General features: G+C 36.0%; 1 protein-coding gene and 1 pseudogene across 2 annotated transcripts in view; both read right to left on the bottom strand.

Moving 5' to 3' along the window:
* Nucleotides 1-16,475, bottom strand: part of FBXO4 (F-box protein 4) — a 55,988-nt gene that overhangs the window by 8,216 nt on the left and 31,297 nt on the right. The window contains exon 6 of one of the 2 annotated variants that reach the window (XM_045037645.1): nucleotides 8,761-9,190. The exons of the other annotated variant lie outside the window; for it this stretch is intronic. Within the exon in view, the coding sequence (XP_044893580.1) occupies nucleotides 9,174-9,190 (17 nt within the window). The 3' untranslated portion in view covers nucleotides 8,761-9,173. Of the gene's footprint in view, nucleotides 1-8,760; nucleotides 9,191-16,475 lie in introns of those variants that run through there. 2 annotated transcript variants of the gene reach the window in all.
* On the bottom strand, nucleotides 7,375-8,658 carry LOC101093750 (annotated as a pseudogene).

A 16,475-nucleotide genomic window follows, 5' to 3' on the forward strand; every position in this document is an offset into this window, starting at 1 on the left:
GGCTAACCAAGAAGTTAAAGAGGAAATTAAAAAGTACATGAAAGCCAACGAAAATGATAACACCACAGCCCCAAACCTCTGGGATGCAGCAAAGGCAGTCATAAGAGGAAAGTATATAGCAATCCAGGCCTTCCTAAAGAAGGCAGAAAGATCTCAACTACACAAGCTAACCTTATGCCTTAAGGAGCTGGAAAAAGAACAGCAAATAAAACCCAAAACCAGCAGAAGACAGGAAGCTGGTTATTTGAAGAATTAACAAAATTGATAACCCCCTAGCCAGTTTGATCAAAAAGAAAAAGGAAAGGACCCAAATAAATAAAATCAAGAATGAAAGAGATCAAAACTAACACAGCAGAAATAAAAACAATAATAAGAGAATATTATGAGCTATTATATGCTAATAAAATGGGCAATATGGAAGAAATGGACAAATTTCTAGAAACATATACACTACCAAAACTGAAACAGGAAGAAATAGAAAATTTTGAACAGATTCATAACCAGTAAAGAGACTCTTAAATATGGAGAACAAACAGAAGGTTACTGGAGGGGTTGTGGGAGAGGGCATGGGCTACATGGGTAAGAGGCATTAAGGAATCTACTCCTGAAATCATTGTTGCAGTATATGCTAACTAACTTGGATGTAAATTTAAAAAATAAATTAAAAATAAATAAGTAAAATAAAAAACAATTATTATTTTGATTAGGATTATAATAATGCTTGTATTAACTTTAAGATAATTAACATCTTTTTAATATCAAGTTTTTTTATAAAAGAACATGTTCAATTATAAATTTTTCAATTATAATTTATATTTAAATTTTTTTCACGTCTGATTTACACAGTCATGATGTTTATTCCATACTATATTTGCTCATCTAATATCAATTGTAAATGGAATTGTATTTTCCATTATGTCTTCTAACTGCTTGTGGTTTTCATATTTTAAAAATATTGATTTTTGGTTATTAATATATGCTAATATTCTGTTAGATTATAAAATATTAGGAGCACATATCACCATTAGGTGATAGTTTCACCTATTATTTCCAGTTGTAACATTTTGCTTTTTTTTTTCTTCCCTCTAATTGCACTGGTTAATAGCTCAAGTGCAAGGTTAAAATAGCAATGATGTTAGTGGATATGTTTATCATTTGGTCATAGTATATTTTTTAATGTGATCTGCTAATATTTCATGTGGGACTTTTATATGGACATTAATAACTGAGTTAACATGTAGTCTTTAAAAAAAAGAGAGAGAGAGAGAGAATGCCATTTCTACCCTAACAGTAACAGGCCAGATAACCAATGAAATAATAGTTTATTAAAAATTCATCAGAGAGATAAATATGGGGGGAAATATATAATGAATTAATAAAATCCAGAAACTTATAAACCTCTCTCTGGCGTGAAGAGACCCAACAGTTTTCTTTCATCCTAAGTGAAGGAGTGGAAAAGGAGATACCTGCAGAGAAATAGGTAAAAAGAAAACTGCTGAACTTTTAAAATAATTTTGATTTTGTAGACCAAGTGTGGTAGTTTAGAATCCTTGATAGTTTAGAATCCTTAGGACAGAGTATGCCCACCTTCAATACTTCCTCATGGGCCTTCACAGAGTGATCATGAGAAATACTGGGGCTAGGTTAGGAATGCTGAAAGAAACCTTCAAGCACTGGGGTTTTATGATGATTGATACAAGGCAGCAGGCACCTAATTTTAGTGGAAGGGCAGGAATGCTGAAAAAGATCTGCTCCTCTAAGGTACATTGTGAAGGACCTCATGAACTCTGAGGGCAGGAAAGGAGAAGAGAGACAAGTTCTATGAGTTCTCGGGGCCTAACACTGAGTTAGAGACAGTGATAACTTATGACTGGGAGAGGGGCAAGAAAGCTGAAAGGGATTCTCCTCTGAGGTGTAATCATAGGCAGTTTCTTGCAGTCTTGAGGCAGCAGAGGAGGAATGAACTGAACTCTTTAGGTACTTGGGATTCCCAGCGAGTACCAAGCAATGACTGATTTTGGATGGGGGCAGAGGCAAGAATGTTGAAGAACATCCCTCTGAGATGCAGACAACCAGGACCTGAGGAAGGCTGAAGGCAAAGCAGGAGAATGGAAACAGATCCTCTAGACACATGTCTGGTAAAAAGAAAATTCTGATCCCTTGAACAAATTATTATTGAAGTCTGTGGTGAAATAAATCCAACTAAAGAAATAGCCAAGCCAAGATTCAATTCAATTACAGATGAGATTGACTCATCTCCCCACAACTTACCTCCTCTTTTTAGTGGACTGACAAAAGGAATCTGCCCTTTTCTGGGTATAGCTATTATTTTCCTCAGCTTCTGTATCAAACCATCAATCACGCACACACAAAAAGTGACTTGTTCTTAAGGGAGAAAACAGTCAATTAAAACCTTATCCAAAGATGGTCCAATACTAGAATTATCAGAGGGATTTTAAAATAACAATAATAAATATATTAAGAAATTTCATGTAAAAGGTGGGTAACGTGTGAACAGATGGGGAATTATAGAATAAAAATGAAAACTATAAAAAGGAGCCAGATGATAATCCTAAAAATGAAAAAAAAAAGATGAAGAATTATTTTGATGGGCTTATTAGCATACTGAACACATCACATGAATCAGTGAATTACAAGATAATTGAAATTATCCAAATTAAAAAAGAAAGAGAAAACATTTTTTAAAAAGGGGAATCAGAAACTCCAGTAACTGTGAAACACTATCATATAGGCTATCATTTGCATAGCTGGAGTCCCAGAACAAAAACAACAACAGAGAAAAAGAAATATCATAAGTAATGCGTGAGAATTTTCCAAAATTGATGGAAGACATCAACTTAAGAAGTTCAGAGAAATCCTAGAAGAGTAAATACAAAGAAAACCACAACTGGGCATATCATAATCATATGGCTGAAACCTAAAGGATAAAGATAAAATCTTGATATCAGAGGAAGGAAAGAAATATTACATACAATGAACAATGATGAGAATGATGCCTACCCTGTTATCAGGAAAAAAAAATGAAAGAGGTGAGCAACGTAATGGTATCTTAAAGTTCTTGGAGAAAAAAGAAAAACTGTTAATTTAGAATTCTATACCCTGTAAAAATGTCCTTTAAAAATGAAGTCAATGTGGATCCTGAGAAACTTAACAGAAGACCATGGGGAAGGGGAAGGAAAAAAAAAGTTAGAAAAGTTAGAGAGGGAGAGAGCCAAACCATAAGAGACTCTTAAAAACTGAGAATAAACTGAGGATTGATTGGGGGGGGGGGGGGGGGAGGGAGGGGAGGGTGGGTGATGGGCATTGAGGAGGGCACCTGTTGGGATGAGCACTGGGTGTTGTATGGAAACCAATCTGACAATAAATTTCATATTAAAAATAAATAAATAAAATAAAAATGAAGTGAAAAAATACACTTCTCCAATGAAGACATCCAGATGACCAACCAACACATGAAAAAATGCTCAACATCACTCATCATCAGGGAAACACAAATCAAAACCACAATGAGATACCATCTCACACCAGTTAAAATGGCTAACTTTAACAACTCAGGCAACAACAGATGTTGGCAAGGATGCAGAGAAAGAGGATCTCTTTTGCACTGCTGGTGGGAATGCAAACTGGTGCATCCACTCTGGAAAACAGTATGGAAGTTCCTCAAAAAATTAAAAATAGAACTACCCGACAACCCAGCAATTGCACTACTAGGTATTTATCTAAGGGATACAGGTGTGCTGTTTGGAAGGGGCACATGCACCCCAATGTTTATAGCCGTGCTATCGACAATAGCCAAACTATGAAAAGAGACCACATGGCCATCAATGTATGAATGGATAGAGATGTGATATATATACACAATGGAGTATTACTTGGCAATCAAAAAGAATGAAATCTTGCCATTTGCAACAACATGGATGGAACTTGAGGGTAATATGCTAAGCAAAATTAGATAAAGACAAATATACCTTCACTCATATGAAGAACTTAAGATACAAAACAGATGAACATAAGGGAAGGGAAGCAAAAATAATATAGGGGCACAAAACATAAGAGACTCTTAAATATAAAGAACAAAGAAAGGGTTGCTGGAGGGTTGTGGGAGGGGGGATGGGATAAATGGGTAAGGGGCATTAAGAAATTACCTGAAATCATTGTTGCACTATATGCTAACTTGGATGTAAATTTTAAAATTAATTAATTAATTAATTAATTAGAAGTGAAGTCAAAATAAAGACATTTAGAAGCAGGCAAAAACTGAAAGGATTCATCTTATCTACCATAGATTTGAACTGTAAGAAATATTAAATACTAATGGTCTGTGGAGGAGGGGAGTCAGTAATTTTTTTCTCTTTACTTATTGTATAGATTCAATTGCTATGTCTTCAAGTTCAGTGATCAGTTCTGCAATATCATGACTCCCACCCACTATATTTTTCACTTCAAAAAATGTAGTTTTAATCCCTGAAAGTCCAATTTAGGTCTTTTTTAACATCTTCTGGCTGTACCTAACATGTACAATATTTACTCCAGTTTCTTGAACGTAGGAAGTACAGTTATAGTAATTGTTTACTGTCTTGGTTTATGAATTCTTTTGTGACACATCTGGATTGATTGAATAGATTATTTTTCACCTCCTTATGGATAATACCTTGCTTCTTTGCATGCTGATAATTTTTGTTGAATCCTAGACATTATGAATTTTATCTTGTTGGATGCAGTATATCTTTGCATTTCTATAAATATTGTTGAGGCTTATTCTGGACTGCTATTAAGCTACTTAGAACCAGTGTGATACATTCAGGTCTTGCTTGTGAGGGTTGTTAGGAGGAACAAAGCAGCATTTAGTTTATGGTTGACTTTGCCACTATTGAGGCAAAACATTTTTGAGAATTCTATCTATCATCCAGAATAATGGGGTTTCCCACAGTGGCTGATGTCTTCTGCAAGTCCTGGGAATTATTCCCTCTAATTCTTTCTGGTGGTTCTTTCTCCAGCCTCAAGTAGCTTCCTCACCCTCATGCATAGATCAGTGCTCAGCTGAAAACACACAGAGGATTCTGCAGATTCCCAGAGATTTTTCTCCCTTTCTCTGCATAACTCTCTCCTCTGTGACACTTTCCCTATGAACTATGGCTTCCTTGACCTCCCCAGATTCCTTGCTTCATCTTCTCAACTCAAGAAGACCACCAGGCTTTCTCTGGGTTCTCTCTTCCTTGTGGCCTGGGAAATCTGCAACCAATAACCTGGGGAAATTATAGATCTCATTTCATTTATTTGTTAAGGGAATCACTACCATTCATTGCCTAATGTTCAATATCTTAAAAACTGTTCTTTCATATATTTTATTAAGTTATTTGTTGCTTGGACAGGAAAGCAAATCTTTTCTCTCTCAATTTACCCTCCATCTTGGCTAGAAACAGAAATCTTTATGTCATGCTTTTAAAAATATTCTAGATCTATGTAGTCTGTATATTATGACTGAAATGCTGTTTTTTCCTGAGACCCAGTAAGTAAAAATCCTTTTCATTCCTGTATGATGTCAAATTTAGAATACAACATGAACTGTGAAGGAAGCAAAACCATCCATAAGTGGGAGCACACACACACAAAAAGAAGGTCATATGAAAGGACATTGACTGTATGATATTCACCCTTATTTGCTTACATCCTTGTCCATTTTCATATTCTTCTCTGACATGACTTACTTTTAGGACCAAATGTTCCTGTATTCCCTGTGATTACTTTCTACTCTGATGAGGGAGAGTAGCATGAGATGTCTAAAAACGCTTTTATATACCAAACATGTATCAAATTTGCAAACTCTCTTTCATCTAGGTAAGGCAGCCTTGACTACTTTCTCTAAAATTTCTCTACAAGTGAAGAAACACAAACATATGCAAGACATATAATTATCTATCAATTTCATACTAAATTAATGTCTATACTTTAGCCTTCAACTGGAAATGTAATTTAAGAATTTAATTAACTGAAATTAATCTTTGATGTCCCTCTTTTGGACATCCTTCCTTCACTTCAGATGAACAGATTGGACATAATCAATGATTATGAAGTGATTAATATATAAAATAACATTCTGTCTTCCTAGGTACACTGAAAAGAGGCAACATGAGTAGCTTATAAATCCTTCTATTATTTGCAGTATAGAGAACAGGCCACCACCTGGTGTTCAAAAACTAAATTGTTTTACTGAAAATTCAGAATAGAGGGATTGGCTAGAGGTGAATGTTGAATTATGATTATATGATTCAGTGCTATGTTCAGAGGTTGTTGCTTTGAGAAGAGTGGTTATAAAGCTCCAATGACTAAACATCTTAATTTAAAACTCATATTACATGTTTCGTGCCAATGAAATGAAAAGGAAATTCATGACATCTCTGATAAAATATTTTTCTATTGCTTCCATTTCGCATAATAAAAAATATACTAACAGCATTCATGAAGTATTTACTCTTCAAAAAAAATTTTTAAACAAGTAAAATTATTTATTTAAAGTACACTTCTCTTAAAAAATGTTTTTTTAACTGAATATTGAACTTTTTTATGTTTCTTTTTATTTTATTTTTGAGAGAAAGAGAGAGACAGAGTGTGAGCAGGCGGTGGGGTGGGGGGCAGGGGTGGGCAGAGAGAGAGGGAGACACAGAATCCAAAGCAGACTGCAGGCTCTGAGCTATAAGAGATCATGACTCGAGCTGAAGTCAGCCACTTAACCAACTGAGCCACCCAGCACCCCTTAAAATGTTTCTGTAAGCACATTAAAAAGTGCTCTTTATCCCTCCTCTGTAAAATAATTCAATTTTATAAGAAGTAAATCTAAAAGATTATTCCTCTTTACACACTTATTTTTCTCTTAGGAAAAAAGTCCAGTACAGGTATAAAACTGACTTTAATCATTATCAAGCCTATTTGCCCCTGTTGGCAACATGAATGGTGACATGTTGACAAATATGCATTTTGAAAAGTTGAAGAATTTAAAATCAGAAGGTTTCACTTACAGGTGACCAATTATGTACTATTAGCTGACAAAGACAAAGTCTGCTATAGTATAGTTGTCCTCTATTTAAATGTATATAATCATGGCTTTTTCATTTAAGATTATCTGAATTTGTAAAATATAATGAAAAGATCCAATCCCCCAACCTCAGTAATCTCTTATTTTTATTTTTAAGTATTTACTTAAAATATAAACTATTTGGTGCCTGATTTTAAAAGTAAACAAAATATAAAGGCTAGCCCAGAGACAATGTGGCCCTACTTGAGAACCAGCTGGCAGCTCTGAGCATTATTAAAAGCTCCAACGGTCTTGGTGGCCTTTTAAGAAGAAGTCTCATATACTGAACACTAGGTATGCTTTAATTTAAATAAACATCAATATTTAGTTCTGAAATTTGAGGACACAGTTCACAAAATAAAATCACAGTAGTGTTTTCTTCTGTTACAGTGACACAGTATATCAATTCCTCCATATTAAGCCTACCTTTCCAGATAAGTAGAAATTACATTTGCAAAATCCAGAATGAAATTACCAGAAAATGTAAAACTCTTATTTGAAAAATATTTCATAATATCACATCTAAGTTGCACAGAAGACCCCAGTGATCACTAGGAAATCTACCACAGTCCAGTTTTTCCAACCCAAGAAGTCCAAACTTTGGGTAACAATAGGACCACTTTCTGCTGCTATTCTGAAACAAATTTGATTAAAATGAAGCTTACAAGTAGCAGATATTCCAAGATTAGAGTTTATTTGTGTATCCCATGCATACTGGCAATGCCTAGATTTGTCAAAAACTCCCAGACATACAAATTATTTTTGGGTAAAGCACCCATTTGGTAACTTGGTGATCCTTAAATTTGTATCCCCTGCAAATATAACTATAGCTGACTCTGGAGCTTCTTGAATCTTCTTTAAAATCATTTTTAACTGATTCATTTGTTCCTTGGCATGCTCTTTGGTGCTTTCCACATGAGAAGTCATAAGGCAAAGTTCATTTCCCGACACAGTTGCATACATACACAAAACGTTTTTCATCATTTTTGTATTTGGAAAAGGGATATCCTGGATTTTAAATTTCACTCTCAATTTCTTCAACATTATAGCTGTGAAACATCCTTCTTCGTGACCCATAATAATCACATCACTACTTGCTCTCTTCTTTAGGTAGCTACAATATGGGGGAATAACCTTCTGTACAAATATCAAATATTATAAATATTTGAAAATCAAATATTTCAAACATTTGTAAAAATCAAATGCATAATACCTTCAGATGTGCTGGTTTTAGAACTAATGGAATCAGTTGTTTCTTTATTCATTAGGTGAACACAGGACTTTGACTTGGCTGGGGTCTGAGGGTGGCTTTCCAAAGCGCCCTCCTCCACAGGCAGCTCAAAGTACAAGTTCAGCGCTCTCTCCATCTCCCAGTCATTCTCCACCAGATAGCACTGAGCCACGGTGGTGTCACAGCTCATGACCGAGGCAAACTCCACACAGAGAGGTTCACACGTATAAGTCCACACAAAGAGGTCCACACATAGAAGCCACTTCTTTGCCTCGGCCTCACCCTCTGCCTCATCTGCCTTCAGAGTGGCCTCCAAACCATTGGGCTCCTCCATTTACTTGCTGTGGGCAGACCCCTCTTCAAAATATTTTTACATCAACCATTTTTGAAGAAGAATGGCACATTTTAAATATCCCCTTAAATAGTTTTTTTTTTAAAGTCAGACAGTATAATATTGTCTCTGTCAACTGTTTGAGTCTTTTAAAGCAAAATCAAGTTTCAAAATGAGATTATTTAGATAAATTCAGGCAATCCTTTCTTCTGTAGCATTTGAAGACAAAAAAAAAAAAAAAACCCTTCTAGAAACTGAATAATCTTTGACTTCTATATTAAAGAAACTGATTGAATATTGTACCTCTGAAATTCTTCACATCACTCACTTTTTAACCATATTCTCTCTTTGACCTCTGCATTTGGGAGGACAGTCTGGCCTGCTGGTAGTGTCAGATTAGGATTTCAGAACCTTTGATCTGGAATGCTAGTTTTCTAGTTCAGAGTTTTCAACTTCCATTCAGCTTTGACACATGAAGGATGATGTTCCCATGCATAACACAAGGCATTTTCTTCTCTTCATCTTTCTCTTAATACTGGAGGGCAAGTGAAATAAAGTGACTTTATTATGGAATTAAACTTGAATCTTATGAAATTTATTTTAAAGTAAATCATCACCACAGTAGCAAATAACTTGATGTATAGTAGTCTCCAAGTAGTCTACTAGGCAGACTCTCCCAGAGGTACCAGAATAGAAGGGCTCACAGACCAAATTAAGATAACTGAATCATACAGTTAGATGAATCAACTGAAAACACACAGCAAGAAGCAAGAGGAGAGGGGGCAAACTGGCTGAGTAAGAGGACCCTAAGCTCACCTCATCCCACAAATACAACTAGATAACACTCACCTCAGTGTAATAACCCAGAAAACAGCCTGAAGACTGGCAGAACAAACTCCACAACTAAAGGCAGAGAAGAAGCCACATCAAAGATGGTAAGAAGGGCAGACACATGGTGGGGAGTGAAACTGTGGCCATCCACACAGTGGGAGGAGGCAGTTGTGAATGTACAGACAAGCAAGAAACAGACTATCATACCAAGGAGCTCACATGACAAAGAGGAATCCCTATAACATTTAGTTTTACAAAACTACATGCCATGTATGCCAGATTTCTAGAGTTCTAACAACCAGTGAGACTTAAGGCCTGAAATTTTAAATATCAGAGGGTGCAGCTCTGGAGAGTCCAGAGGGTGATAGAAAGCTGAGGTCCTTCCCTTAGCATAACAAACAGCCTGTAGAATTACAGCACAGAAGCAACAGGTTGAAAAACACTGGGGGCAAACAAGAGGGGAAGTTATTTACATATCTCAGAGAATGTTCCAGAGGGGCAGAGTTCATGGAGGGACTTCTCCGGGAACAAAGAAGCTGTCAGGTGACATCTCCCTCTCCATCCCCTTGCATAAACACATGACGACCTGCAGGAATCAGCACAATGCCCACATTCACTACCTAAATGGCTTATGCCAAGCCCTGCCCCCCACCCAGCACTTTGGCAGATCCCAGTAACCCTTGCCTCCCTCAGTCCAGTCTCTGTGGGTATCCTCCCCCAGAAGACCAGTGCAAACCTTGCCAACACCTCCTCTCCTCACCCTATTTTCTAGACCCTCGGTCCCAGTGGCAGGGGTGGTAGTAGTGGGCCCTGTGGAAGCCCAAGGTGCACCTTGTTAAAATTGTGCACCCCACCCTGGCTGGGGACTATAGCAGGCAAAGAGAGCCTCTGAAGACAACTAGACTGAAATAAAAAGTGGCCAGGACACAACAGCTGAGTGCACACAACATGCATAGATTTAGCTAAAATGCCAGTTTATACTGAACAGGGGTCATTGCACTGCAGGGCACTACAGAACCTCTTCTTCATAAGGCCTTTACATTTAAGACCAGGAAATGTAGCTGAACTCCCTAACACAGAGAAACAGACACAGAGAATTAGACAAAATGAGAAAACATAGGAATGTATCCCAAGTAAAAGAACAAGACAAAACCACAGCAAGAGACCTAAGCAAAATGGATATAAGTAATATGCCTGATGGAGAACTTAAGGTAATGATTATGAAGATATTCACTGAACTTAAGAAAAAAAGTGGAGATATCAGTGAGAACTTTAACAAAGAAAAAACATAAAAAAGAACCAATCAGAAATGTAGAACATAATGAATGAAATTAAAAATACACCAGATGATTTGGGTAGTAGATATTTTAATAATATTTGTTCTTCCAATCCATGAACATGGAATGTCTTTCCAATCTTTCCAATTCTTTGTGTGACCTTCAATATGTTTCATCAGTGTTTCATCAGTTTTCAGACTAAGCCTTTCACCTCTTTGGTTAGGTTTATTCTAAGCATCTTATTGTTTTTGGTGCAATTGTAAATGGGACAAATTTAAAGCAATTTCTATCAAACTACTAACAGCATTTTTCACAGAGCTAGAACAAATAATCCTACAATTTTCATGGAACCACAAAAGACCCACATAGCCAAAGCAATCTTGAAAATGAAAAGCGGGGCGCCTGGGTGGCGCAGTCGGTTAAGCGTTCGACTTCAGCCAGGTCATGATCTCGCGGTCCGTGGGTTCAAGCCCCGCGTCAGGCTCTGGGCTGATGGCTCAGAGCCTGGAGCCTGTTTCCGATTCTGTGTCTCCCTCTCTCTCTGCCCCTCCCCCGTTCATGCTCTGTCTCTCTCTGTCCCAAAAATAAATAAAAGTTGAAAAAAAAATTTAAAAAAAAAGAAAATGAAAAGCAAAGCTGGAGGTGTCATAATTCCAGAATTCAAGTTATAATACAAAGCTGTAGTGATCAAAACAGTATGGTACTAGCACAGAAAATAGGCACATAGATCAATGTAACAGAATAGAAAACCCAGAAACGAACCCACAACTATATGGTCAATTAATCTTTGACAAAGTAGGAAAGAATATCCAATGAAAAAAGACAGTCTCTTCAACAAATGGTGCTGGGAAAACTGGACAACAACAAGCAAAGGAATGAAACCAGATCACTTTCTTACACCAAACACAAAAATAAAATCAAAATGAATTAAAAACATAAATGTGAGACCTGAAACCAAAAAAAATCCTAGAAAAGAACACAGGTAGTAATGTCCTTGACATCAGCCACAAACACTTTTCTAGATACGTCTCCTGAGACAAGGGAAACAAAAGTAAAAACAGGCTATCAGGATATCATCAAAATAAAAACCTTCTGCACTGCAAAGGAAACAATCAACAAACTAAAAGACAAGCTACAGAGTGGGAGAAGATAGCTTCAAATGACATACCTGCTAAAAGGTTAATATCCAAAATATATAAAGAACTTATACAACTCAACACCAAAAAAAAAAAAAAGAACCCAATAATACAATTAAAAAATGGGCAGAGAACATGAATAGACATTTATCCAAAGAAGACATACAGATGTCCAACAGACACATGAACAGATGCTCAACAGTATCAGGGAAATACAAATCAAAACTACAATGAGATATCACCTAACACCTCTCAGAATGGCTAAAATAAAAACACAATAAGCAACAAATGTTGGTACTGATGTGAAGAAAGGGGAACTCTCGTGCACTGTTGGTGGAAATGCAAACTGGTGCAACCATTCTGGAAAACAGTATGGAGTTTCCCCAAAAATTTAAAAATAGAACTACCCTACAACCCAGCAATTGCACTACTAGTTATTTACCCAAAGGACACAAAAGTACTAATTCAAAAGGATACGTGCACCCCAATGTTTATAGCACATTATCTGCAATAGTCAAATTATCAAAATAGCCCAAGGGACTACTGACTGATGAATGGATAATGAAGATGTAGAATGTACAAACAATGGAATATCATTAAGCCATAAAAAGAATGAAATCTTGCCATTTGCAATGACATGAATGGAGCTAGAGAGTATTATGCTAAGCAAAATAAGCCAAAGAAAGATACATACCATATGATTTCACTCATATGTGAAATTTAAGAAACAAAACAAAGGAGCAAATGGGAAAAAAAAGATATGGAGAGGCAAACCAAGAAACAAACTCTTAACTACAGGGAACAAACTGATGGTTGCCAGAGGGAAGGTAGGTAAGAGGATGGGTTACATATATAGATGGGGATTAAGGAGAGCTTTCGTGATGAGCATTGGGTATTGTATGGAAGTGCTGAATCACTATATTGTATACCTGAAATTAACATTACACTGTATGTTAACTGGAATTTAAATAAAAACTTAAAAAACACACTAGATGTTATGAATAAATAGCAGGCTAGATGAAGCAGAGGAATAAATTAGTAACTTGGAGGGCAGAGTAATGGAAAGTAAGCTAAGCAAGTGAGAGAAAAACAAATTATGCAAAATGAGAATAGGTTTAGGAAACTCAGCAACACCATCAAGAGTAATAACATTCTATAGGGATCCCAGAAGAAGAAAAAAAGAGAAAAGGGGGCAGAATATTAATTTGAAGACATAATTGCTGAAATCTTCCAAAATTTGGAAAAGGAAACATATCCAGATCCAGGAAGCATAGAAAGCCCCAAACAAAATCAACCCAAGGAGCCCTACACCAAGACACATAGTAATATAAATGGAAAAAGTAGTGATAAAGAGACAATTTCAAAAGCATCAAGAGAAAAGGAGACAGTTATATACAAGAAAAAATCTTAAGGCTCTTGGCTGACTTTTCTTTTTTTTTTTTTTTTAATTTTTTTTCAACGTTTTTATTTTATTTTTGGGACAGAGAGAGACAGAGCATGAACGGGGGAGGGGCAGAGAGAGAGGGAGACACAGAATCGGAAACAGGCTCCAGGCTCCGAGCCATCAGCCCACAGCCTGACGCGGGGCTCGAACTCATGGACCGTGAGATCGTGACCTGGCTGAAGTCGGACGCTTAACCGACTGTGCCACCCAGGCGCCCCTCTTGGTTGACTTTTCAACAGAGACTTTGAAGGTAAGAAGGGAGTGGCAGGATATTTTCAAACTGCTGAAAGGAAAAAATATGCAGCCAAGAATACTCTGCCCAGCAAGGCTATCATTCAGAATAGAAGAAGAGATAAAGAGTTTCTCACACAAACAACAGCTAAAGAAGTTCAGACCACTAAACCAGCCATATAAGAAATGTTAAAGGAGATTCTTTGAGTGGAAAGGAAAGACCATTAGTAAGAGTAAGAAAAGTAGGAAATGCAAAAGCATAAAAAAAGCGTATCTTTACAAATCATTCAAGAGACTCACAAAATGAAAGGATGTAAGTATGACACCATATACCAAAAACGTTGGGGATGGGCAGTAAAGAATGGGTTCAAACTTAAGTGACCATCAACTGAATACAGACTGCTATATGCAGAAGATGTCATACACAAACCTAATGGTAACACAAATCAAAAACCAGTAATTGAAACTCTAAACCAAAGGAATCTAAGTATATCAGTAAAAAAAGCCAGCAAATCATGAGTAAGTTAGCAAGAAAAAAGGTAATCAGAGAAGAACTACAAAAACAACCACAAAACAAGTAAAAAAAATGGCAATAAATACATATTTACCAATAATTACTCTGAATGTAAGTGAACTAGACACTCCAGTCAAAAGACACAAGGTGACAGAATGGATTTAAAAAAACAAGACCCATCTATATGCTGCCTATAAGAGACTCATTTCAGACCTAAAGACACATGCAGATTGAAAGTGAGAGAATGAAGAAACATTCATCACACCAATGTATGTCAAATATGGGACAATAATTATATGGGACAAAACAGACTTTAAAACAAAGGCTGTAATAAGAGACAAAGAAGGACACTATATAATAATAAAGGGGACAATCTAACAAAGATATAACAATTGTAAATATTTATGTACCAAACATGGGAGTGCCTGAATACAAGAAACAGTTAATAACAAACATAAAAGAACGAATTGATAATAATACAATAATAGTAGGGGACTTTAACACCCCACTTACATCAATGAACAGATCATCCAAACAGAAATTCAATAAGGAAACAGAGGATTTGAATGACATACTAGATTGGATGGATTTAAGAGATATATTCAAAACATTCCATCCTAAAACAGCACAATACACACTCCTTTCAAGTGTACATCAAACATTGGACAGAACAGATCACATATGAGACTACAAAACAAGTCTCAACAAAAACAAAAAAAAACCCAAAATCATACTATGCCTCTTTTCTGAACACAATGCTTTAAAAATAGAAACAACCAAAAGAAAAAAATCTAGATAGATCACAAATACATGGAAGTTAAATAACATGCTATTAAACAATGAATGAGTCAGCCAATAAATCAAAGAATAAATGAAAATTGCATGGAAGCATACGAAAACACAGTGGTCCAAAATCTTTGGGATGCAGCAAAAGTAGTTCTAAAAGCAATACAGACCTATCTCAAGAAGCAAGAAAAATCTCAAATAAACCTAATTTTACACCAAAAGGGGCTAGAAAATGAAGAACAAACAAAACCCAAAACAAGCAGAAAGAGGAAATACTAAAGATTAGAGCAGAAATAAGTGATATGGAAATTTTAAAAAACAACAGATCAATGAAACTTTGAAAAGATCTTTGAAAAGATCAACCAAATAGATAAACCTTTAGCCAGACTCATTTTATTTATTTTTAATTCTTTTAACGTTTATTTATTATTGAGAGACAAAGAGACACAGAATGTAAGCAGGGGAGGGATAGAGAGAGGTAGAATCTGAAGCAGGCTCCAGGCTCCGAGCTGTCAGCACAGAGCCTAACACGGGGCTCGAACTCACAAACTGCAAGAATATGAACTGAGCCAAAGTCGGTCACCCAACCAACTTAACCACCCAGGTGCCCCAGCCAGACTCATTTTAAAAAAGAGAGAGAGAAAAAGAGAGAGGGGACTCAGACAAAATTAAAAATGAAAGAGAAGAAATAAGAACCAAAACCACAGAAATAAAAAGAATTTTAAGAGAATATTATCAAAAATTATATGCCAACAAATTGAACAACCTAGAAGAAATGGATAAATTCCTGGAAACATATAACCTCCCAAATCTGAATCAGTAATATTATAGGAAGAAATAGAAAATTTGAACAGACCAATTATCTGCAATGAAATTAAATCAATAATCAAAAAACTGCCAACAAACAAAATTGCAGGACCAAATGGCTTTACAGGTGAATTCTACCAAACATTGAAAGAAGAGTTGATACCTATTCTTCTCAAGCTATCCCAAAAAAGAGAAGAGAAAGGAAAGCTTCCAAATTCATTCTATGAGGCCAGCATTACCCTGACACCAAAACCAGATAAAGATACCACAAAAAAAAGAGAACTACAGGACAATATCTCTGATGAACATAGATGCAAAAATCCTCAACAAGATACTCACAAACTGAATCCAACAATACATTAAAAAAAATCATTCACCATGATCAAGTGGAATTTAATCTTTGGATGCAAGGGTGGTTCGACTTGCAAATCAATCAACATGATACATCACATCAATAGAAGAAATGATAAAAACTACATGATCATTTCCATAGATACAAAAAAATGATTTGACAAAGTACAACATCCATTCATGATAAAAGCTCTCAAGAAAAAGTAGGTTTAGAGGGAACATAACTCACCATAATAAAGGCCTTATATGAAAAACCTGCAGCTAACATCATGCTCAATGGTGAAAAACTGAGAGCTTTTCCCTCAAGATCAGCAACAAGGATATCCATTCTCATCACTTTTATTCAACATAGTACTAGAACTCCTAGCCACAGCAATTAGACAAGAAAATGAAATAAAAGTCATCAAAATTGGTAAGGAAGAAGTAAAACTTTCACTATTTGC

The sequence above is a fragment of the Felis catus genome, chromosome A1 (genome assembly GCF_018350175.1).
Source record: "Felis catus isolate Fca126 chromosome A1, F.catus_Fca126_mat1.0, whole genome shotgun sequence".
NCBI lineage: Eukaryota > Metazoa > Chordata > Mammalia > Carnivora > Felidae > Felis > Felis catus.